Genomic DNA, 23,473 nt, shown 5'->3' on the forward strand with positions numbered 1-23,473 from the left:
ATTGAGGAAGGATGAGAAGACAAACGAAGGTTAAGGAAGGCTAATTTGGCAGACAAAGCTTGAGTAAGGTGGAAAGTCAAAAGATGGTTGACGGGAAGTGGGAGGAGGCACGGAAGCTGCAGTGGAGGAGACACTGACGCCGGAAGCAGAGACGACAACGTCTCCGGTCAAGGCTGGAAGAGGCGTAAGGCTCATGAAGGAGGCGGCTCGAGGTTTAGATTTCTTTTAGATTTGAACCGAGTAAGGAAAATTGTGTGCTTTGATTTTATTTTTTAATTTCTGGTTTAGTATTGTAAACCGGAATGTATTTGTAAACCAATTTTAATTTATAAATAAAATTTATTTTATTTTAAATTATAAAACAATTTTCATTTAATTTTTATTTATTTTTTTAATTTTTAGTTATAATTTTTTATTTATTTATTGTATAATGACCTATCATAGTACGAAAGTAGTGCTATAGTTAATTTAAATAATATCATTCAAACATTGCTATCGTATCTGTACATTTCGTAGCGTTCAAAAAATGCTATCGTAGAGGGCGTACCTACGATGGCTGCCGATGACATAGCATTTATGAATTCGCTATGAAACCCCTACTATAGCATATTTTCCGCGCTAAGAATGTACATATTTCTTGTAGTGATTCAAAACCATACAAATACAAGACAGTAGAATACTGGAGTTGTACAAACATGGCCAAATTTTTCGTAAAATCTTTAGTGATTCCCTCAGTTGATAGTACAAAACTACGAGGACATTCAAATTTAAGCAGCATGCAAGACATATTTACATGAGATACATCCAAAGGACCAAAGGCTTAAGAAAGAACGAAACAAATTTTCCAGCGTACTGGGTTCTGGCACACTCCCGACTCACCTCGTTTCTCGCCAGCAATCTGTAGCATGCTGCAACTAAAACCCATTGTATCAGAACTTATGAGATGTGCCATTGGAGATGGGAAAACAACTAGTTTCTGCTATGATCACTGGACAAATTTGGGTCCATTAATTGGAGTGGCGGGTCAAACTGGTCCTCCCAGTCTAAGAGTCAGGATTGGTGCTTCGGTGTCTGATGCAACGGTTGATGGGACTTGGAGGTTCCCTGCTGCTAGGTCTCACGAAATTCAGAATATCCAGATGGTAATAACCTCAATTGAACCACCTACATCCTTGAATGGACCAGATTGTTACTTATGGCGCAAGTAAGGGGACTCTTTTGGGCCTTCTTTCTCTTCTAAGATCACCTGGGAGCATCTACAGATCCCGGCACCAGTTGTGTTTTGGCATAAAGTCATTTGGTTCAAGGAAAACATTCCTAGAAACACGTTCATGTCCTGGTTGGCTCTCCTTCGACGGCTTCCTACTAAGGACATAATTCGACGATGGGGTCTAAATCTGACTGATCAGTGCGTGCGCTGCAACTCGGCGGTCGAAACGCATCACCACTGTTTCTTCGAATGCAGCTTCTCCTCTGCGCTTTGGCTGAAGTTTGGATCTAATATTCTGCCCAACCCGCCTGAAGACTTACACTCAGCAGCAGCTTGGATTGCATCATCCAGTCGAGTATTCTGCAGCAAGCAAGTGATTCTCCTCGAGTTTTTCTTTCAGTCCATCATCTATATCATCTGGAGAGAAAGGAACTCGCGTATCTTCACCTCGGTGTCCTCCTCGTCGAGTGTTCTTCATCTGGCGCTTGATAGGTTACTTCGTGACCGGCTTCTTTCATTCCCAGCACCCTCTCCAGCCGGTCCTTTGCTCCTTCAGCTTTATTTTGCCTTTTATCGGCCTCCTTAGGTTTCTTTTCGACTTGTGTTGTGTTTTGTTGTTCTTGTTTCATTTTGTGTAATAAGTTGAATGCAACACTGTGAAAAATTCAAAAATGGTATAATATTAACATTTTATCAGAAAAAAAAACGAAACATAAGTACGCGAACATATGCTACTAACCCAATAGCTGAAACTAATACCATAAAGTCAAGTCTGTAAATTTCTCGGGCTTTCCCATACTTTAATAGAAAGCTTCTTACACCCCCGACGTAAACAAAAGCCTTGATAGTTTTAGCTTGAATTCAATCATTAAATACTAAAATAAAACCTACTTGCATCATTGATGGTTGGGGTTGGGGGACCATTCTCTTAGTCTTATGTAATTAACTAAACAAATATCCCAGTATTATTTCTAAGACGGAACTGTTACGCGCAGTGTTTTTAAATTCGGACCGATCCGATGGTTGGACCGGGTTCGACCATGAACCGGTTATATAGCTGGGATGGACTAGTAGTTGGTTTGACCATGAACAGATTACATAGCCGGATCAGATTTCAAAATTATTAAACCAATAAAAATCAATAAAACTATCAAAAATCTATAAATCATCCATATAAACATGAAACTAATCTATATTTATAATGTTTTATGTTCAAAATTGATTTATATTTTAACTATGTATCATGTTTACTAATATACTTTTATATTTACATACTAAAAAAATATTAAACCAAATTATTGAACCAGGTTTGACCTGGTCGAACCATATTAAACCGTGACCTAAAATATTTCTGGTTCAGTTTTCGGTTCGGTTTTAAAAACACTAGTACTTACAGGTATACGTATTTTAATATATTAGGATACTCGTAAAACGTTAGTTTTTCTTATGACAAATTTTCGGTTTCAATAAAAAGTTTTAAAAATCATATTAACGCAACACCCTTGTGAAAAATTGTATGCTTTCATAAATTTCCACAATACCCTTTGTTAATTAATAAACCGCCAGTGTTGTTTACAAAGCTTTTCATGTGTCGTAAACTCGCAACCCTATAATAAAGCAACTTTTAGATTAACATTATCCTCACTAGCTTGTAGCCGAAAAGTCCGGATCCACTACAGCTTAATCAAGTTTCGTATTACATACTATTGATACATAGGTTACATATAATGGCCGGTCGGTTCAAAAGTGTGCGTATGAGACATTCAAATGCATATCTAATGCAGATAAAAATTTACTGGAATATAACTCGAGAAGCTTGTGTAATACTTAAATGTTTCAACTTTTCTTTTGACATAAAGAAGGGAAGCAATAGAGAACCTCACCAACTCCACTAACCATATTCAGGAAATAAAAAATAACTAAATTACTAAAACTGAAATTCTTAAAAAATCTTTATATCGGTTACTTTAGACCATCTTTTATCGCTGAAACTGCTAGACTGGTTTCTTAGAAATTTTTTTTTTGTCTGAAAAAAAATTAAAAAGAGAGCCAATCGCAGGCCACCACGTATTAGTGGGGTCCGCGAACACTGCAAGAAATACTTCAAAGTTGATCCTTATTTTATGACTTTTGGAACCGAATTTAGTGGTTTTTGTGGGGACTTCAGCATTCTTTTTTTTTTTTTTTTTTTTAAGAACCTCACTTAAGGTTCGGCGATAATTATGGCCTTAGCTCTCATCTTACTGTATAAGCTTTACTCCCTCGTAACTTACACTTACTTGTTTACCGTCATAATGTTTTGTATTCGTTCTCAATTAACAATTTATGTAAGATTTGTAAAGCAAGTAATACCTTAATATATAAGCATTATTAGTTTCGAAACTTATAGGAGCATCTCCAACCCACCCATATATTTGCCTCAATATATGCTATAACAGAGGAAAATCTACTCCAACCCACCTCTATTTCTTCCTTTATAATAGAGATTGCTATTTTTCCTCTATATTTAGGAGAAAAAATAGCATTCATCTATAATAGAAATGTAATTTTTATATACAAAATAGTCATTTGAACAAAAAAAAAAATATATACAAAATAGTCATTTAACTTTTGTGATTATAACTAAAATACATGTTTATGAAGAAATACAATTTTACATATAAATGCACAGATTTTTGTCTACATACTAATTTTTAATTTTTATAATTATAAATAAAATAAATAAAAATATATCTAATTATTTTATGCTTACATACTAATTATTTTATTTTAAAACCAGAATTTTTATTTTATGAATGATATCTAAATTTTTATATTGATAATTAAAACTATTAATTAAAATTTAATTATTAAAAGTTTAACATAATTTTACATATTGATAACATATTAAAATTAAACTTAAATATTGATCAATACAACATGTTGAAACAACTTAATACTCCGGTAAATTACTTCCGGATCCACAAAAATTGTTAAAATATTGTCCAAACAATGTGGGTGGAGGAGGAGCTTGCTGATTTTGTTGCTGGTGACTGCGTTTTTGTAAAATATGTGCTTTCTCTATTTGGAAATGTTCACGGACATTTGGATCTTCTATGGAATTTACGTCACAAAATAAAATTTGTTTTTCTCCTTCATCTGTTTTAAAGCAAAATTTTGTCTTTGAATCTCCAACTGATGTTTGTCTTTGTTCACTTGACTTCTTTGGGTTCTCTAAGAATTGTTTATTTCCTTCTTCTAGTGTATTGGAAGAGAAGCTCCAGCACCAGAAGTCCAAATACCAGATGATGAAGATAATCGGTTCCAAGAGTTTCTAAGTTGATTCAGAAAAATCAAGGATAAGGAAGCTCATTTCTCACTTCGGAATGCATTAATTGACCATTTATGGGGAAAATATAGTAAAGAGATGTTTAGACAATGTCTATTATGTTTTATTATTATTTTCTAATGTCATTTGTAGTAAAATGTTTAATTTAAATAATATTGCAATTTTATGAAAAATAAATAAAAGTTATAATAAATGGGTTAATTTGCAACATTTATAAGTTAAATGTGTTATTTATAAAATAAAAAAGAATATTTTAAGAATATTCTTTTATAGAGGAAGAAATAGAGAAATACATCGGAGAAAAACTCACATTTATTATACAGTTCATCTATTATAGAGGAAAAAATAGAGGAATACATTGGAGATGGTCTAATATTGTATGAAACGAGTATGTACTAAGACCATCTCCAAAGTATTTCTCTATTTTTTTCCTCTAAAATAGAGGAACTCTATAATAGAGATGAATTGTCTCCAATGTATTTTTCTATTTCTTCCTCTAAAAAGGAATATTCTTGATATATTCTTTTCTAATTTTACAAATAGTATCTTTTATTAGTGAAAGTCGAAAACCAACCCAATTTAGTTTAACATTCATAAAATTATGATATTATTTACACTGGATTTTTTTATAGAAACTATTATGTAAATAAAAAGTATGATTATATGTTTATATAAACAATACATTTTCACAAAAAATATTTTTTTTGGATTATAATTGTTAAAGTAAAATGTTATTGGATCACTTTGTGAATAAAAAAGTATGCCTCTATTATAGAGGAATGCTATTTCTTCCTTTAAATATAGAGGTGAAAATAGCAATTTCTATTTTAAAGGAAGATATAGAGTAGGGTTGGAATGATTTTACCTCTAAATGCTATTATAGAGACAAAGATAACAATCACATCGGTCTCTTAGAGCAACATTATCGTCGTATGATAGGCCCGTCCCTTAGCATTATTGGGTAGAAAAATAAATGAAAATCCAGTTAAAACATTGCAAACGGGCCTTAACTAAGGGACATCCGGCTTCGTCCTTAAGTCAATGTGGCGGAAGATGATTGGGAGATGATATCGAAGTCGCGAAACTCGTATTGCGGTCGGCTCTGCTCTCTTTCATTTCGTCCGAAACCCTAGCTTGAGACGCGAGAGGATTCATCCCCTATACGAAATCGAAAGTTCACTCCACATCAAAATCCCCCAAATCGAAACCCACTCCACATCGAAATCGAAAGCCACATCTCCAATTCACCAAACCGAAAGCCAAACCTCACTCCACCTCGAAATCCCGTAAATCGAAAGCTCTCGAATTCCCCAAACCGAAAGCCAAAGCTCAGTCCACTTCGAAATCCCGCAAATTGAAAGCTCAGTCCACATCGAAATCGAAAGCCAAAGCCAAATCGCGATTTCCCCAAATCGAAAGCCAAAGGTCATCCCACTTCCGTCGGTACGCTTGAGTTCTGGTCCAATTCGCATGAGTTCCGGCCCGTCGCAGCTTGTCCGGCTATTCCTATCTTAGCAAGGTATGTGCTCCTCCTCCATTTTGAGATCGTATGGTTGTTACTTCCTGATCGTTTTTTTTTTATAATTGATCGTATGGTTGTTTGGGCTGTCTGAAAATTGTAAATTAGTGTGAAAAATGTGAATTTTTTTTGTTATGGAGTGTAGATTGTATGGTTGTTTAGTCTGTCTCGTTAGTGAAAATTAATGATTTATGGTTTGTTAAATGTGAACAAAATTTGTTTCGTCTGTGTGAAAATTGATAATTTATGTGATGCATTGTTATGTTTGGTTAGGTTGTGTAGATTGTATGGTTGTTTCCTCTGTCTCGATTGCTAAATTTGTATAAGTTAGTGTAGATTATTGTGACATTATTAGAGATAATTGTTGACATTGTTTGAGATAACTGTTGAACTTTTTAATCAACTAGAACAACCATTTCCTCCAAAGTACAAAGGATGGTAGTGTTAGCTGTATATTAAAGACATGGTTACTTGCGAGTTCCATTTCACTGATGTGGTTACGGCTTAGTTAGATATGTTTTATGGGAGTGTAGTTAGTTTGAAACGAAAATTCCTTTTAATTTAATGAACTTGTTAGGATAGTTGCTAGCTTTATAGTTGTGTGGTGTGTAATAACTAATGATTAGACCTTTGTAGTTTATGGTTAATCATTATGTGGGTTACTTAATACACTACACTTGCTCCTATTAAACCTCATCCTTCCTTCCTTCTATTATATAATCTACTTCAGCTGCTTTCTCTCTTCTATAATCATTCCGCTTTCTCCTCTTCAATTCTTTCTCTGTTCTTTTTCACATGGATTCAAAGAATCTTCCTACTCAGTCCTCTAGTTATGTAGGACTTCATAACAGTCAACAAGGAAGTGTTCTCCATGAAAACTTTCCTTATGAAAGTTATCATTCTAGTGTTCATTTTCCTCCTTTCAGTTCACAACAATCTGACGCTCCACCTCTACCTGAAGACACACCAGTGGACCGCAAGGAGAGAAGAAAATGGAGCCCAGCTGATGACGAGGTTCTAATCAGTGTGTGGCTAAACACTTCAAAGGATGCTGTTGTTGGGAATGAACAAAAAAAAAGGACCTTCTGGAAGCGAGTTGGAGAATATTATGCAGCAAGTCCTCATGGTAGAGAGGATGGTGAAAAGAGAGAGCATCTTCATTGTAAGCAGAGGTGACACAAAAGCAATGATCTGACTAACAAGTTCTGTGGCGCATTTGCGGCAGCAGAGCGACAAATTAGCAGTGGTCAGAATGACACTAGCATTCTCAAGATGGCTCATGACATCTTCTACTCTGATCACAACATCAAGTTTAACCTTGAGCATGCGTGGTGTGTGTTGAGGTTTGAACAGAAATGGTTTAGCCTTAACACTCCTAAATCCAGTGGCTGTTCAAAGAGGAAAAATGGTGAGACATGTTCCCAAACTTCAAGCACCAATGTTAGTGATCATGAGATCCGACCTAAAGGTGCGAAGGCTGCTAAATCTAAAAGGAATACTGCTTAAGAGAAGTCTCTTGCTGAGTATACGAGTATCTGAGAAATGAAGAAGGAGGATTTGGCGATGAAGGAGAGACTGTCAATGCTCGCCATACTAGACACTCTCCTAGCCAAGAAAGAACCACTAAGTGAGGCTGAAGAAGTTGTCAAGAATAAGCTCATAGCCCAGTATTTTAGAGAATTATAGTCTAACTATGTATCAGCTTAGTCATTACTATGTTTTTAAATTTCTGTGTTAAGTACTGTTAAGTATTTATGTTTTTAAATTGCTGTGTGATGATGAATGTAGTTCCTGTTTGCTTAAATGGTTATCTTAAAAAATGAATCACTTTAAATGTTGCTATCTTGTTTATGTGCTTCTCACTGCTATAAGGTTGCTCTATGTCCATTCACAATATCTCACTAATAATTAATTTGTTAATTTTTTGAGGTTAAGTTAAAGATGAGACATGACTATAGCTATAGCCAGCCTTCAGAGTCAGAGGATTATGGTGGGAACTCAGTCGACAGTGGCTACAGCGAAACAGAAGATCTTATTCGCCAGGACCAAGCTGAGATAAGCTACAATGCTCGTGCGCGCGTTCAGTACCCTCCGCTAGGGGTGGGCACTTCGGTTATTTTATCGGTTCAGTTCGAGTTCGGTTCGGTTTGGTTAGTTCGGTTCTAGAATTTTTCCGGCTGAAGTAAACCATAGTTAGTTTGGTTTGGATCGATTTCGGTTCGGTTATCTTCGGTTCGGTTTATATTCAGTTTGGTTTGTATTCGATTCGGTTTGTATTTCGGTTCAGTTCGGTTTAATCGAATTTCTCTTAGTTTATTTATTGTACAAGAAATCATGTTTTAATAATGTATGGTTGTCATGAAATAATCGCGTTGGTGATAATAAATATATGTAATACATAAGCTAAAAGAATAGTTTGATGTTTTCACTTTTCAGTTGTATAAATATATTTAACAAATTCTTAGAACTTGATATTAAAAATCTCACCTGAAGTTATTAGAATTGACACCACCAAAAGGAAAAATAGACAGGAAGGAGAGTAGGAGACGCAAAAAGAGACGATGCGGAGAACTTTTGTTTTTAATTAGACTTGGTTTAGGTTTTAATTTTAGGGTTTAAAAGTATACGCTATTGAAAAAAAAATAACATGGAAATTATGTGGGCTTAATGACGAATATTACAAAAGTTAGACGAAGTGTCATGGAAATCAAATTATATTAGGATTTCTTTCGTGCAAAAGGAAATTACGTGGGCTTAATCTTAGGATTTTAATATCTTGATATTACTAATATTTTTAATTTAAATAACTATAAAAATACCTCGGTTTATCGGTTCGGTTCGGTTTAAACCGAACTGAATCGTTCGGGTTGGGAAAATCTTCAACCGAATGATTTGAAATGGACTTTAGTTTGGTTCGAATCGGTTTTGGTTCGGTCGGTTCGGTTCGGTTTTTTTGCCCACCCCTACGGCCTCCGCAACCCGAGGTTGAGTTTGGATTCCCGCAGACATGCTACTGTGGTGCTCAGCCTCTTCTAGCAACATCTAACAGTAGGAATGATCCAGGGAGAAGATACTACACCTGTGCGCATGTTGATGATGGAGAGTAACATGTTTGGAAATGGTGGGATGTGGCCGTTATGGAGGAGATGAGAGCTAGGGATAGACACGTACTTCAACTTGCTGAAAAGGTAGATTCCTTAACCCTTTTGACTGACTATAAGACCGAGCAGAAGATGGTTAGGCTAGAGAAGATAGTTAGGGAGAAATCAAGGTTTAGCAATGGCTTTGAATACTTTGTTGGTGTAATGGTTATCATATTAGTTTTAATAGGTGTGGTGCTCATGTTTAAATGAAGCTTTTGTAGTGTTATGTGTAATGAAGATGCTCTTCTGTTATGTGTAATGGTTTAATGCACTCTTTGTAGCGATGGAGGCTGTTGTAATGTATTGGACTTGTAATGGTTTAATGCACTCTTTGTATTGTCTCTGTTGTGGTATGTGTACTGAACAAAAGTATTTTACGTGTATTGGACTTGTATTGACTTGTATTGTATCGGATCTTGTGTATCAAAAGTATTTTACGTGTACCATTACAACATTTGTGTAGCAAAAGATGAACTTAACGTGTATTTCTATGTGTAATGCAACACACATTTCTGCTCGTGATCCACTAAACGCCAGACGAGGCCACTGTGTGCTCGTGATCCAGTTAGAGGCACGCGATGGCAATGTTCATTCACAAGATGTAATCAAAAGTCACATGGTTTTTTTATTTCTTCCCAATAGTCACAATCAGTACTCAAGAGCAACTATAGTATCACGGGAGTTTAACAATAGATGCACTTCTTTTACCATATAAGTATGAGACATCTACTCCCATTAAAAATATGCAACTCATCTCCCTTCTCCTCACTTTCAATACATCTTTCCTCTTTTTAAAATTTTTAATGGCATCTTCTTCCCATTATCATTACCACAAAGATGATGATAATGAATTTGATTCAATATTTGATGATTTATTAGAAAACCTTGATTTTATTCCAGAACCAAAAGAGCGAAAAAAATTATTTTTATCGAGAGAAACCGGGAAGAAGGCCACAACAAGCTCTGGAATGATTATTTTATCGAAACTCCAACATACCCGCACAATTTATTCCGGCGGCGGTTTCGAATGAACAAGTCATTGTTCTTGAGTATTGTGCATCGTCTCTCTACAGAAGTAGAGTATTTTCAACCAACAGAAGATGCACTCGGACGGTCGAGTCTATCTCCGCTCCAGAAATGTACCGCAACAATTCGTCAATTGGCGTATGGTGGTGGAGCTGATACAGTTGACGAATATGTACGACTTGGTGAAACAACAGCTCGAAAATGTTTGCACCATTTTACCGTCGGAATAATACACTTGTTTGGCGATCAATACCTCAGACGTCCCACACCGGAGGACCTTGAAAGACTATTTCATGTTGGTGAACAACGTGGATTTCCCGGTATGGTTGGAAACATCGACTGTATGCATTGAGAGTGGAAGAATTACCCCACCGCTTGGAAAAGAATGTATTCACGAGGAACCGGAAAACCAACAATTGTGTTGGAGGCGTTGTTTCATATGACCTCTGGATAAGGCACGCATTTTTTGGAGCTTCAGGTACTATGAGCGATCTTAATATTCTTGATCGATCACATGTTTTTGATGACATTATTAACGGGATAGCTCCGCAAGTAAACTTCTATGTCAACGGAAGGGAGTACAATTTAGCTTACTATCTCACAGATGGTATTTATCCAAAATGGACGACTTTTATTCAATCTATCCGACTATTACAGGGTGCGAAAAATTCTTTATTTGCTAAAACCCAAAAAGCCGTGAGAAAAGATGTTGAGCGTGTCTTTAGGGTCTTGCAAGCTAGGTTCGCCGTTGTTAGAAATCCATCTAATTTATGGGATAAAAGTAAGATAGCAAATATTATGAGAGCATGTCTCATTCTCCATAATATGATTGTCGAAGATGAACGAGATTCACACACTCAGTATAGCGTTTTAGAATTTCAGCAAGAAGAAGATGAGGATCATACATTTACCGTTAAAAAAACTACAAAACACGGCAACACAATTGGTCGTCGCAAAGAAGTTCGGGATCTACAAATCCATCAACAATTAAAAGAAGATTTGATTGAAAATATATTTGATAAATTTGGACATATTCCGAATAACATATAATGTTTATGTTTCTATGAATTCAATAAAATGTTTGTTTGCTTTTACGTATGATATTTGTAATTTTTTTTTCTACTTTGTAATTTTCTAATGTTTTCAATTTAAAATGTTATAAGTTTTATTTTAAACTTATCTTTTATTTGTCATTAATTATTAAAATAAATAGTTAATTTACTAAAAAACATTAAAAAATTCTACCAATAATCTATATTTTTGGGTTTATCCCTTGCATTTGTCTCTTAACATAAAAATATTAATAAAATAAGCTAAAGACATAAAATTATGTCCTTTCAACTCTTAGGCCTCAACATCACCGAGAGCTACCTACAGTTACTCGGAGTAATTTACTCCTGTCTTCGTCTGTATGGTTATCCACTAAATCATCGGTTAAATATAAATTATTATCTTCCCCACCAGTACAAGAAAGTCAGAATCCTTTTAAATAAGCTAATTAGTAGTAATAAGCCTCTTTAATTATGTTAAATGATTACTAGGAATGCTGAAGCAAAATGATTTTTTTAATTACTTATATGCATATACATCTTCACATTCCCAAGCACATACTTTACACGTCACAACAAACCAACAAAAGCAAAGAACTCTATCCACAATCCAAACCCGAGAGAGTGTACCACCACGCGCTCGCGCGTGCAACATGTTCTGATTACAGATGTTATCTAGATCTTCATAATTGCTCTCGGTACTATGCGACGTGCCACATTAACATCACTTGGTTCAGACAAGAGTTTTACACGTTAAAGTCTGTGGATCCCACATCGCCGGCAAGAGATATTTCCTTCCGGCGAGTCCACGAGCATTGTAACTAGACCCGGTTGTTTTGTCGACGAGGACCTGACCCGGGTAACCTGGGTAAGAACCCGACCCGAATATGCCAGTACAAGCAGAGACAGCCTCGAGCGGTGCAGTTGGCGGGCCTTGGTAATAACCGTTATTAAACGGATTCGTGACGGTGTTAGCTAGAAGTGTAGCGAGGTTTATGATCATTCCGTCAACCCCAACGTCACCGTTAGGCGCAACTAACGGCGGTGTTTGCGGTCCGTAAATGGGTTGGTGAAACGGCCACGCGCAGTAACCAGGACACATCGTCTCGGAGTTCCCAACCCAGACGTAAGCGGCGCCGTTAGCGGCGCGACGGGGCTTGGAAACAGAGGTTCCGTGTGACCCGCATCGGTTCATACAGAAACCCTCGACGGTTACGTCTTTCGCTGTTAAGATAACGGTGATAGAACGGAGTCCGCCGTTAAGTTTGGTGGACAAAGAACGGAGGTAAGGGTTCTTGAGGGATTTTCCGAGTGGATAGTTCTCGAGGAGAAGCTGTTTCCCGACGACGAGTGTCGAGGATCCGCCTTTGTATTTCTCAGTCGTCTTCCACCAGGAAGCGACGGAAGGAGAGGCGGAGGATGCGGCGTCTTTGGAGTTGAGCGAGCGGATGAAGTCGACGATCACGGACCGTTGGATGGGTGTGAACTTTCCGTACCAAATGAGATTGACGGTTACGTTTCCTTTCAAGAGAACACCGTTGTGGTATTTTAGAACAAGCGGCTGCTCCTCGACCAACGCGGCGGCGGAAAGGCCAGCGATGGCATAGAGGAAAGTGAGGAAGATGGCAAAACGGTTATTATGAGCCATTGAGAAGGAGGTAATAAGATATCAGCAGCAGAGGATTTGTTTTTGTTTGAGTTTATAGGATGTAATGTGTGATGCAGAGGTATTTATACGAGGGTTTTCTTCTTCTTTGAAATAGGAAACGAGTACGACAGCTGTAGTAGCAAAGGTGTCCATATCACAAAGTGCCACGTGGGTGTATGTGAATGGTAGAGAAGGTGTGTTTGACAGCCTGTTAGGTTCTGTTTTGTGACGTGGTAGTCTCCGTAATGTGTATTAAATAAATTTAAGTGATGCCTAGCCGATAAATTTGTTATTAGTTGTTGATTAAACAAATATAGTTAAGTTAGATCTATTCGTTCAAAAAAATAAAAAGAGTTAATTTAGATCTTATGCCAATATGCCATACTGAGAGACAGACTCTTCATGCACATTTGTATAAATATATCTATGAATCTTGAAGAAATAAAAGCAAAGAAAAATTGGATTGTTTGGATATTTTTTCGTTCATCTCATAGTTTCTTTTAAGTCTATATCAAGATGTCTTTCATAGCCTCAGAATTACTGGTTGTTATAACTTTTAATGTTTATAAATACAAACCGAGTATAGTTTAAATGCGAAAACCCACACTAATTTTAATGCAAGGACTTCTGTAAGAAATACCGCTCAAGCAGCTAGTATTACAATGTAGTTATTAATTAGTTAAACTTCTCTCTAGACCTTCAAAAGCTGATATCGTTTTCCGGCTGCCGGTAGGCTAATCGCCACCGGTTGCCATACTCTTTTGTGTTTTCTTTTTGGTGTTTTATATTATCTTCCGTTAAGCGGATAATAGTTTTCGCTAGGCGACTTGTATTTCGTTTGACGATTTTGTTGTGTCTTTTCAAGCTAATATCGAACTTGTTCTTCATGATTATCTTGTGCTTTCGATTTGGTTTGAATAAATAAGTTTTAGATATGTCCAAAAAATCCTCTTTGCTTGCTTTAATCAAAAATCCCGAAGCTATGTTCTTAGTTCTTCTTTTCTCATTTTAGCTTGTTTTACTTCAATGGATTATAAATCTACATGATTTATGGCCACATAAACTGGGCTTTGCATGTAGTATTTCATTGTTTGCAAATCAAGAGATTGGGAGTGTGTTGGCGATGGTGAGATCAGATAAAGAAGAGTTGGGGTCTTATGGATGTCCTAACAAATGATCTATATCTTTTCCTCCTTCAACCTCCCCGGAGATACGTGAAGATGGTGACTGAAGAATATGGTCATATGCCTAGGCAGTCTGCAAAGAGGATAATCTCAGAGGATTTCTGAAGTCTCTTGATGGTGGTAAATTGAAGCGGAGAAGACAGCGGTTTAGAGGCGGAGAAGACACCGACTTCGCGGCGGAGGATACACCGGCAATAGGCGTGTTCGGAAGTTGGTGGTAGATGCTAGATCTATCTCCTAAATGATGACACGTGGTCCTAATCTCTTTCGGTGGAAGACGCGTAGACCAATTCTCATCTCATCAATATGTTTTCTTACCGATTAAGTTTAATATATTGGGCCTTTATGTAGACTTTTAAATCCTCTGTACCTTACCCATTGGGCTTTATGAAATGAATTATGTTGACAAAAAAAAGTTATTAATTAGTTAAACTAGGTATTTAAAAATATTATTAGTTGATCTGATTTTAATACCAAAGCTTGATTCATTCAACACGTACTTCTAGTCAAAAACCAGTTTCAAGTTTTAACATTACCATATAATTTGTTTTCCTTTAGCAAAAACGATATGCCAACAATTATATACGGCAAAAACAATACGCCAACAACTAGACCTTTTAAAAGTTTTCGATTCCTCTTTTTCCCACTCCTCGCGTTATGGGCCATGCCAAACGATCAATACGCAGATACATTGAACAGTAATTGTTTAGCCGTTCTAGAAGAAGTCATTACGCGTTTCAATATTTGATTCTAAAATGTAGTTCCTCTGTTTCGCAATACATAATAGTTTTAAATCAATGTACGAAGATGAACAAACTTTTTTTTTTTAAGTAGTTTTAAAAATATAATTTAAAAATTATTCAACCAATTATATAAATAATTATAATACTTAATTGGATACATAGTTTTCAATAAAGTTAAAAATAATATTAAAATATCGAAACATCATCTATCATGAAGCAACATAAATCTTTTAAAACATCATATGTCGTGAAATGGAGTACTAGTTTATTTTGTTTTTAATACTGTTAGGAATTAATTTATTTAGGGGAGGTTCCTTTGGACATCAAGGGCGCCATTGAATTCGAGAAAGATACAAAGGACCTGATACCGTGTGATGATCGTTTTACTTGGGAGGAGGTCCCTCTTCGGGTCTACCTTTGGTCACTGAGAGGACCACATAGCCATTACGTATTTAGTTACGCACAGCATAGATATATATTCTATGCAATGCATAGTTCAGGTGTATGTATAGAAATATACGGTGCACTTGAGTAGTAGTCAGTCGTGTATCTAGGGCTAGATACGTCTCTATGATGCGTACGAACCACGCCCTTACAGTCAATTATTGCCTTTTAAATCTGCAGGCCCCATTCTTCCCTTGTTTTTTCTCACCTTTAGCTTTAACTTTATTTTGAAATACTCTCTTTGATTTGTTTAACAAAAAGCTCGAAATCTGGAATATTGTGTGTTGAATTTAAATAGGGAAATTGCACCCTATAGCTCCACAAAAAACCCAATTTAGCTAATTAACCAAAATCCCATTCTTTCTCTTCCATCCTCTTCCTATCTCTCTCAATTTTCACTCTACAAATCTAATTTTAGTTTTTTTTGGCCATTTCGCAAATTCTCCCATTTAAATACTTTAATTTGTTGCGAAAAAGTATTCATATATAATTATGCACACCAGAATTTATAGGTTTATATATAAGATTTTTCCCATAGTGGAGCTCAAAACAGGAGTATCAGATTCATTCAGAGTAATAATGTTTTAAGTTAGGCTCAGACTCTTTGAAATGGTTTATTCTATTTTTCACTTTAAAATAGAGTAACTCTATAATAAAGTTTGATTTTGCTCCAATGGTATTCTATTTTAGAGTAGAAAATAGAATGATTAACAAAAAAAAATTACTCTATATCTGGAGTAAACTTATTTTTCACTCATTGGAGATGAAATAGAGTATCATTGGAGCATTTTTACTCTAAACTCTAATTTAGAGTAAAAAATAGAGTGGAGGTTGGAGATGTTTTTAGAGAATCTCCACTGGTACACAATAATTTTTTATATATTTCACTTTAAAATAGAGTTACTGTATTATAGAGTTGAATTTGTTCAAATGGTTCACTTTATAATAGAGTTACTCTATAATAAAGTGAAATATAAAGTAATGTTGTTTTTCGCTCCAAATATAGAGTTAAAAAGAAACATTACTCTATATTCTGGTTGTTCAAAAAAAAAAATTCATTATAGAGTGAACCATTGTAGCAAATTTAACTCTATAAAAGAGTTACTCTATTTTAAAGTGAAATATAGAGAATATTATTGTGTACCATTAGAGATAGTCTTAGGTCTTTGGTCACATATGGTGGTAGCATCAGCTCTAGTCGCTGAAGCTCCGGTGCTACAAGATGCTTTGGAAAGTGCTGAGACACAAGGTACCTGAGACCTGGTCTGTTTTTCAGACTCGAAAAGTCTCATCAATCAGATCACAGTAAACTCTTTTGTGATCGCTTTGAAGGACATTTTCCATGACATTGGCATGTTGAGAAGTTCTTTCACCTCTATCTCTTTTAAGTTTATTCCTCGAGTCTTTAATGTGGCTGCTGATGGGTTAGCTAAAGTAGCTCTGTTTTCTGTTTTAAACTCTTCCATTGAGATTGTAAACTCTGCTCCTATTTAAGTTATTGAAAAAGAAAGATTTGACAAAAAAAAGGGTATCCTAACATTATTATTTTTTTAAATAGAGTAAAAATAATTATAGAATACAAAATATTCTAATCCTATTTCATTTTTTATTCTATAATGAAATTTACTCCATAAGTAGAGTAATCTATTTTTTTTTGTTCATTGCACTATTATGGAGTAGAAAATAGTGTAGTCTTTGAGCATTTTTATTTCATATTTATTTTTACTTTATTTTAAAAGAAAAAATGAAGTTTTACGTTGGAAATGTTCATATAAACCAGGATAATCTCACAGCCGTTAGATCTTCGGCTTTAAGTTGGACATGATCTACGATGTAGCTGAATTTTGCGGGTCCCATGTTTTAAGTACTTTTACAGAAAGCTAAAAGAAATAAATAAGATAAAGCTACGTCACGTGTCAGAAGTACTCCAGAGCAATAGGATTTGACGCAATCCACTTAGCTATGCCTTTACGATTTAATTTGCCACGTGAAAATTTTCATCCCTCTCCAGTCAAGTGAAAAATCAAACTAATCTGCACACGATACATCGTGCCATATAACTTTCTTACATTTTTTTTTGGTGAAACTTTCTTACATTTTTTGAATAAACTTATTTCTTACATTGAAAACACAATAAGAATTTGTAACCAGCTACGTAAGTGCGTGACAAATGAAACACATGTATGCTCGGTTACAGCTGGATATGTTTGAAGGAAATCTACATTGAAATTCAAAGTAACTTCGTATACCAACTCATATCATAGGACTATATATGAGCATTTTAAAGGAGAGATGAGAGGGTGGTTATGTTTCTTATCACCATTAATAAAAAGTTGAGCTGAATAAAACAAATATCCAAAGCTTTTTTGGCCGACGTTCAAAAGTCACAAGAGAACCAGTACATTTCTTGTAGCCGGTGGATTAGGATAAATACATATAACCGGTGTCACGAGTACAAGATATAGTTTTCACAAGATTACTTAACTTTTAACAATGCTTAACGAGTATTGAATGAAATCATACTTTTGACAAAACTATAAATAGACACTGAACACAATAAATAAAATATCTAATCAATCAAATCAAAGAAAAAGGGCTCAAATAAGAGAGTTTTTTTCTTTTTAGAAGGCTAAGAAGTTTCACGTGCGAATGAGAACTTGCGGAGTCGGCACAGGAATCGACAAAAACATTGGTGAAAAAGAGAGTGGACACAAGTCACACAACACGATCGTCCTTTCGTATTGTATCGTGCCATGTCATCTCTTTTTAACACGATTTGTGTTGTACGTGTACTATTTTCCGAGATGTTGATGTTGTCCTAATTACGAGACATGTCTCGGTAGGCCTTCTCAAATGATCAAATTTATACATTTATTGCAATTGCTATACATTGTCAAATCTGCAACAACAAAAAACTTCAAATTTCATGAATCTGGAAAATAGTTAGACTGGATTGCATAGTGTGCTAGGTACTTTGATTTGACCCGAAACGTAGCCTACTCGCTATATCGTATACAGTATTAATAATAGTCATACTATAAGATGTGCGTTCGTATATTGCGAAGTATTTATCTTGCTCAATTAAAAAAAAATGCATTTATCTTGCTATATCAATGTCAATATATATGCATGATCATATTCATATACGATATACAACGATGATGATAAAATCCTTAAGGGGGTTATTGGTAGTTAAATTTTGAAGAAGTTATAAAATTTAGAGATTCTATTGTTATTGGTTTATGTATTCTTACAATCTTGTTAGAATCTTTTGTTATTGGTTTATGGACTTTTAAATTCTATATAAAATCCTTTGTTATTCAAAAAGTTTAGTTTTTATTGATTTTTTAATTCTAGTAAATTTTTTTGTTATTGAGATATAAATTCTTTCTAGTTTTACTCATAACACTCAACTTTATAAATATCATCTATACTCATAAGATTCTTAGAATCTATGTAACAAAAAACACAAATATACAAACACAAAAAGTTGCGTATTACATTTTTGTTGTCTTGTGAAAGATAATTGTAAAAAAAAATTTAAAGATAAAAAAATTATTAAAAATAACATAATCAAGAATCATGAAAAAATCATAGGGTGACCTTATAAAAATTTAAACATAAATTAAACAAGACAAATTCAAATATTAAAAAATAAAAAAAAAATTATTTTAACATCAAATAACTATATTTCTTCAAATAAAAAAAAATTTAAGTATTTTTATTGAAAGATAAATCTGGAAAGAAAAACATATATGAAAATTCATGCTATTCAATCATAATCAATGACAATTTATGCAATTCATATGGAAAGAATTCATCAAATCTATTTGACTCTTAAAAGTTTTTGAACTTTAAAAAATTTTAGATTCTACACAAATTCTATTTTTAATAGGCTCCCTAAAAGAAGGATATTAATAATTGGCCTATTTATGGGATAGTCAAATAGTTGGCCGACTCAATAGTATTATTTTGTTTCACAATTCTATAAATATTCACGTATGTTAAAATGAACATTCCCCTCTAGTTCCTAAATTTGACTTTGTGAAAGGGTTTTGGCCTTATGGTGAGATTTTGTAGGCCGACTGACCCACTTTGGATCATCGTTTTTTGTAAATATCTCCATTTTTCGTTTTATGTGATTAGTATTATAACACATCGACACATGTTTAAGATAAGTATTGAAATGATGTTCCACGAAATGAACAATAGCCAAAACTATATAGTTTGAAAATACAACGATGACGACTTTAACATAAACTACCAAACTATAGATTTATGGTTTGTCATCAAAATGAGTTTCTAATTGTTTAGAATAAGCAAGTGAGTTTCTTGGTTTTTGATTTGAAGTGGTGTAGTAATACAGTCATGCAGAGACAGTGTGTGTGATTGGTAAATATAGAGTAATCACTAGTAAAAATCTACCGCATAGCCACGGCAATGCCACTACAAAACCGTGGCTGTATAAAAAAAGCCACGAACACGCCACGTTACGGCCACGAAAGAAACATAGCCACGGAAAACGCGAAATCTGGCCACGAACTAGTCACGAAAATATTTCGTGACTAGAATAGCCACGGTATAAGCAACGAAATTTCCGTGGCCGAACCATAGCCACGAATTTACCACTGCATTTCTCGTGGCTATGTTTTGTTTTTTTTCTGCCGACATCGAAAAGCGAATAAATGTACGAAGCCACGCTTTCATCATGGCTAAACCGTGGCTAGTATTAGCTTTTACAGTTCAAAACAGAGAAAGATTCGTGTGTCAGAGATATTTTTAACTAGCCAGGAACATGTGGCTGTAGCGTGGCTATTTTCTAAAATATATACACTTCCCGTGAGACATTAATAACTTTTGTTCTTCAACCAAATTTTCTAAACAAAACTATGTCTTTCTAATTTGATTCAAGGGAATGGATGGATCAAAGGATTGATCCTGAGAGTAATTCTGTTTCAGAAGTGTTTCTTGGAGGCATTAACGCATTTTTTCAATTTTCGTGTAATCAAGCGGATTACGAAGAGCGGCAAACGTTATTGTGTCCGTGTGCTCAATGCAAAAATGTGAAGCTACGAGAAGAAAAAGTTGTCTCAAGACATCTATTCTTATACGGTTTTAAGGGAAATTACTACGTTTGGACGAGTCATGGAGAGAAATTCTACACCGTTGGTGAGAGTGGTTTATCAAAATCTGTTGATTGTGGAGGGAATGGACATGATAATCCATCCAAGACAGTATCCGGATATGGAGTTACTCACAATTGGGTAAAGAAGAGTATTTTCTGGGAGTTACCGTACTGGGAAAATCATGTACTTCGGCATAGCCTTGATTTCATGCATACTGAGAAAAACTTCTTGATTACCTGACGAACACGGTGTTAAATGCTCCTGGAAAGACGAAAGACAATATCAAAAGCATATTGGATCTTTCAGGACTATGCAAAAGGCGAGATTTAGAGATGAAAGAGGATGGAACGATGCCCATCAGACACGGTGTTAAATGCTCCTGGAAAGACGAAAGACAATATCAAAAGCATATTGGATCTTTCAGGACTATGCAAAAGGCGAGATTTAGAGATGAAAGAGGATGGAACGATGCCCATCAGAATATTCAGGCTGCCAAATGCGGGAAAAAGAGCATTCCTTCTGTGGTTGAAAAATGACAAAAAATTTCCCGATGAATACTCCTCCAAATTTAGTTGATGTATTGACGAAAGCAATTTAAAGCTACATGGACTGAAAAGTCATGATTGTCATGTCATAATGGAACGACTATATCCATTTGCGTTCGCTGAACTCCTTCCAAAAAATGTTCACACATCGATTAGAGGTATTTATTTGTTTGTATCATTTTATAATTTACTATAATTCACGCTATAATTAATTTTATTTTTTGTTTACAGATATTGCCCTCTTCTTCCGAGATATCTCTTCGAAGATTTTGAAAGAGTCAGATGTTGGCCTTTTAAAGGCAAATATCGGTGTGAAGCTTTGTAACTTGGAAAAGATATTTCGTCCATCATTCTTCGATGTTATGCAACATCTTCTGGTGCACCTTCCAGATGAGGTAGCCTTAGGTGGTCCCGTCCATTTTAGATGGATGTATGTATTTGAAAGATACATTTACCATTTGAAGAAGATGGTCAAAAACAAAGCACACATTGCAGGTTCGATAGTTGCACAATGGATAAACGAGGAGATTTCAAATGCTTCCTCTACTTTTTTTGGACATCCTGAAATCATGAGCATTCCAGAAGGTCCGAGTGATCTTCGTTTTTCATACAATTATCCGGATATACCACCCTTGTTTTACCATGAAGGGCAAATCAATGGTCAATGCTCAACCGGTTGGTTGAATGATGAAGATAACACCGTTCTTACGACATTTATGATGCTCAACTGTGAAACATTTGCTCCATATGAAAGGTAGTTCATTATCATAAAAAAAATTAATATAAATACATATTTTTAGTTACATAATTAAGATTTAAATGTGTGCAGGATGTTTGAAGAATATATGACTCTACGTGTTCCTGATATTACTCTGGCTGCAATGCAAAAAGCGAAAGACACCAAATTCGCTGAGTGGTGCAAAGACTATGTGAGTTATTGTTTTGTATTATTAAGTTTCAGAACTCATTTAATTAAATTTGTTATTTATAAGAATGTTATTGTATTGCAGATTAATGATGCGACTCAGTTTTACACATTTCCTATGTGGATGTTAGAGTACAAGGTCCTAGGCGTAGTTATAGGTCTTGGCCAATATACCACACACGTGGATATATTTTCCACACTCATAACCACAGTCAAAATAAGAAAACTCAACATTATGGTGTATGTGTACCTGGAACTAATGAGACAGACTACTATGGTCTCATACAAGAGATTATGACGGTGGAGTATCATGGTGATGTTGGCTTGAAAGTTATGGTTTTTAAATGCTCGTGGTTTGACACGACGGAAAATCGCGGTATGAGAATACATCCATTTGGTCTTGTTGATGTCTCACCACGAAGCCAATATGCAAAATATGATCCTTTTGTATTACCAGGTAAGTGAAAAAAATATATATATATTTTTTGAGATTTGATTATTGATGAAAAGCCGTGATTGGAAACTATGATATTTTTGTACCACTAACATGTAACTGTGATCAAGCATGCTTTATTCCTTATCCACGGGTACGTCGACAATCAGTCGATGACTGGTGGGCTTGCGCCAAAATGTTTCCCCGAGGAATCCGAGAAACGTCCGAAATTGCTTTAACGGCATGGCAAGATGATAGACGTGATCAGGTTGCTGAAAGTTCATTGTTACAGGTGGAAACGCATGGTGTTGATGATGTGTCCGATTATGATATTGCTCCGGTGAATCCTCCAAACGATGAGTATGTATCAGATGGTGATGTAGAAGCAGACCGTGATTCAGACGATGGTTCAGAATAGAAAAAATATATTCTAAGATTGTAAAATATGTTTTAAGGTTGAATGTATTAAAAAAATAAGTTGTGAGGATGAGAAATAAGTTATAAGGTTGTAAAATATATTGTAAGGATGAAAAATAATTTGTAAGGTTGTAAAATATATTGTAAGGATGAAAAATAATTTGTAAGGTTGTAAAATATATTGTAAGGATGAAAAATAATTTGTAAGGTTGTAAAATATATTGTAAGGATGAAAAATAATTTGTAAGGTTGTAAAATATATTGTAAGGATGAAAAATAATTTGTAAGGTTGTAAAATATATTGTAAGGATGAAAAATAATTTGTAAGGTTGTAAAATATATTGTAAGGATGAAAAATAATTTGTAAGGTTGTAAAATATATTGTAAGGATGAAAAATAATTTGTAAGGTTGTAAAATATATTGTAAGGATGAAAAATAATTTGTAAGGTTGTATAATATTTTTGTAAGATTATGGAATATGTATAAAGGTTGAGATATGTTGTTGTTGTAGGAGGAGAGGTTGATGGGTAAGAGTTTAGGGGTTATAGTTTAGGGGTTAGAGGTTTAATGTTTCGCGAAAGTGATTTAAACAAGGCCACGCTAACTTTCGTGGCTACACAGTGGCTATGACAAATCCAATCGGTTTGCCTACAATTTATTTGGTTTTGGCTCCCCAATTGTTTTTCATTTCGCGGTTGATATTAAACCAAAGCCACTGTAACTTCGTGGGAT

General features: G+C 35.0%; 4 protein-coding genes across 4 annotated transcripts; 3 read left to right on the forward strand and 1 right to left on the reverse strand.

Moving 5' to 3' along the window:
• Window positions 1-905: 905 nt before the first annotated feature.
• LOC106330507 lies at window positions 906-1,796 on the forward strand. The gene is made up of 2 exons (XM_013768963.1): window positions 906-1,142; window positions 1,263-1,796. The coding sequence occupies exons 1-2, from the start codon at window positions 906-908 to the stop codon at window positions 1,794-1,796; spliced, it is 771 nt and encodes a 256-aa protein (XP_013624417.1).
• A 5,056-nt stretch (window positions 1,797-6,852) lies between these two features.
• LOC106330508 (glutathione S-transferase T3-like) lies at window positions 6,853-7,563 on the forward strand. The gene is made up of 2 exons (XM_013768964.1): window positions 6,853-7,219; window positions 7,283-7,563. The coding sequence occupies exons 1-2, from the start codon at window positions 6,853-6,855 to the stop codon at window positions 7,561-7,563; spliced, it is 648 nt and encodes a 215-aa protein (XP_013624418.1).
• Window positions 7,564-11,773: 4,210 nt separating this feature from the next.
• Window positions 11,774-12,987, reverse strand: LOC106328029 (protein EXORDIUM-like 2). The gene has a single exon (XM_013766385.1). The coding sequence runs from the start codon at window positions 12,921-12,923 to the stop codon at window positions 12,009-12,011; it is 915 nt and encodes a 304-aa protein (XP_013621839.1). The 5' UTR covers window positions 12,924-12,987; the 3' UTR covers window positions 11,774-12,008.
• Window positions 12,988-21,056: 8,069 nt separating this feature from the next.
• On the forward strand, window positions 21,057-22,741 carry LOC106330509. Its single transcript, XM_013768965.1, has 6 exons — window positions 21,057-21,123; window positions 21,197-21,719; window positions 21,795-21,894; window positions 21,976-22,048; window positions 22,159-22,347; window positions 22,455-22,741. The coding sequence occupies exons 1-6, from the start codon at window positions 21,057-21,059 to the stop codon at window positions 22,739-22,741; spliced, it is 1,239 nt and encodes a 412-aa protein (XP_013624419.1).
• The last annotated feature ends 732 nt before the right edge of the window (window positions 22,742-23,473 follow it).

Source organism: Brassica oleracea, chromosome C3 (genome assembly GCF_000695525.1).
Source record: "Brassica oleracea var. oleracea cultivar TO1000 chromosome C3, BOL, whole genome shotgun sequence".
NCBI lineage: Eukaryota > Viridiplantae > Streptophyta > Magnoliopsida > Brassicales > Brassicaceae > Brassica > Brassica oleracea.

What these genes read in the sequence shown, in the direction of transcription:
- LOC106328029 (XM_013766385.1), bottom strand. Translation starts at nt 12,923, where the DNA reads ATGGCTCATAATAACCGTTTTGCCATCTTCCTCACTTTCCTCTATGCC.
- LOC106330509 (XM_013768965.1), top strand. Translation starts at nt 21,057, where the DNA reads ATGGAACGACTATATCCATTTGCGTTCGCTGAACTCCTTCCAAAAAAT. An exon ending in CTGAGTGGTGCAAAGACTAT is followed by an intron (nt 21,895 to 21,975) that starts GTGAGTTATTGT and finishes ATTGTATTGCAG; the next exon opens with ATTAATGATGCGACTCAGTT. An exon ending in GGTCCTAGGCGTAGTTATAG is followed by an intron (nt 22,049 to 22,158) that starts GTCTTGGCCAAT and finishes CTAATGAGACAG; the next exon opens with ACTACTATGGTCTCATACAA.
- LOC106330508 (XM_013768964.1), top strand. Translation starts at nt 6,853, where the DNA reads ATGGATTCAAAGAATCTTCCTACTCAGTCCTCTAGTTATGTAGGACTT. An exon ending in AAAGAGAGAGCATCTTCATT is followed by an intron (nt 7,220 to 7,282) that starts GTAAGCAGAGGT and finishes CATTTGCGGCAG; the next exon opens with CAGAGCGACAAATTAGCAGT.
- LOC106330507 (XM_013768963.1), top strand. Translation starts at nt 906, where the DNA reads ATGCTGCAACTAAAACCCATTGTATCAGAACTTATGAGATGTGCCATT. An exon ending in AAATTCAGAATATCCAGATG is followed by an intron (nt 1,143 to 1,262) that starts GTAATAACCTCA and finishes GAGCATCTACAG; the next exon opens with ATCCCGGCACCAGTTGTGTT.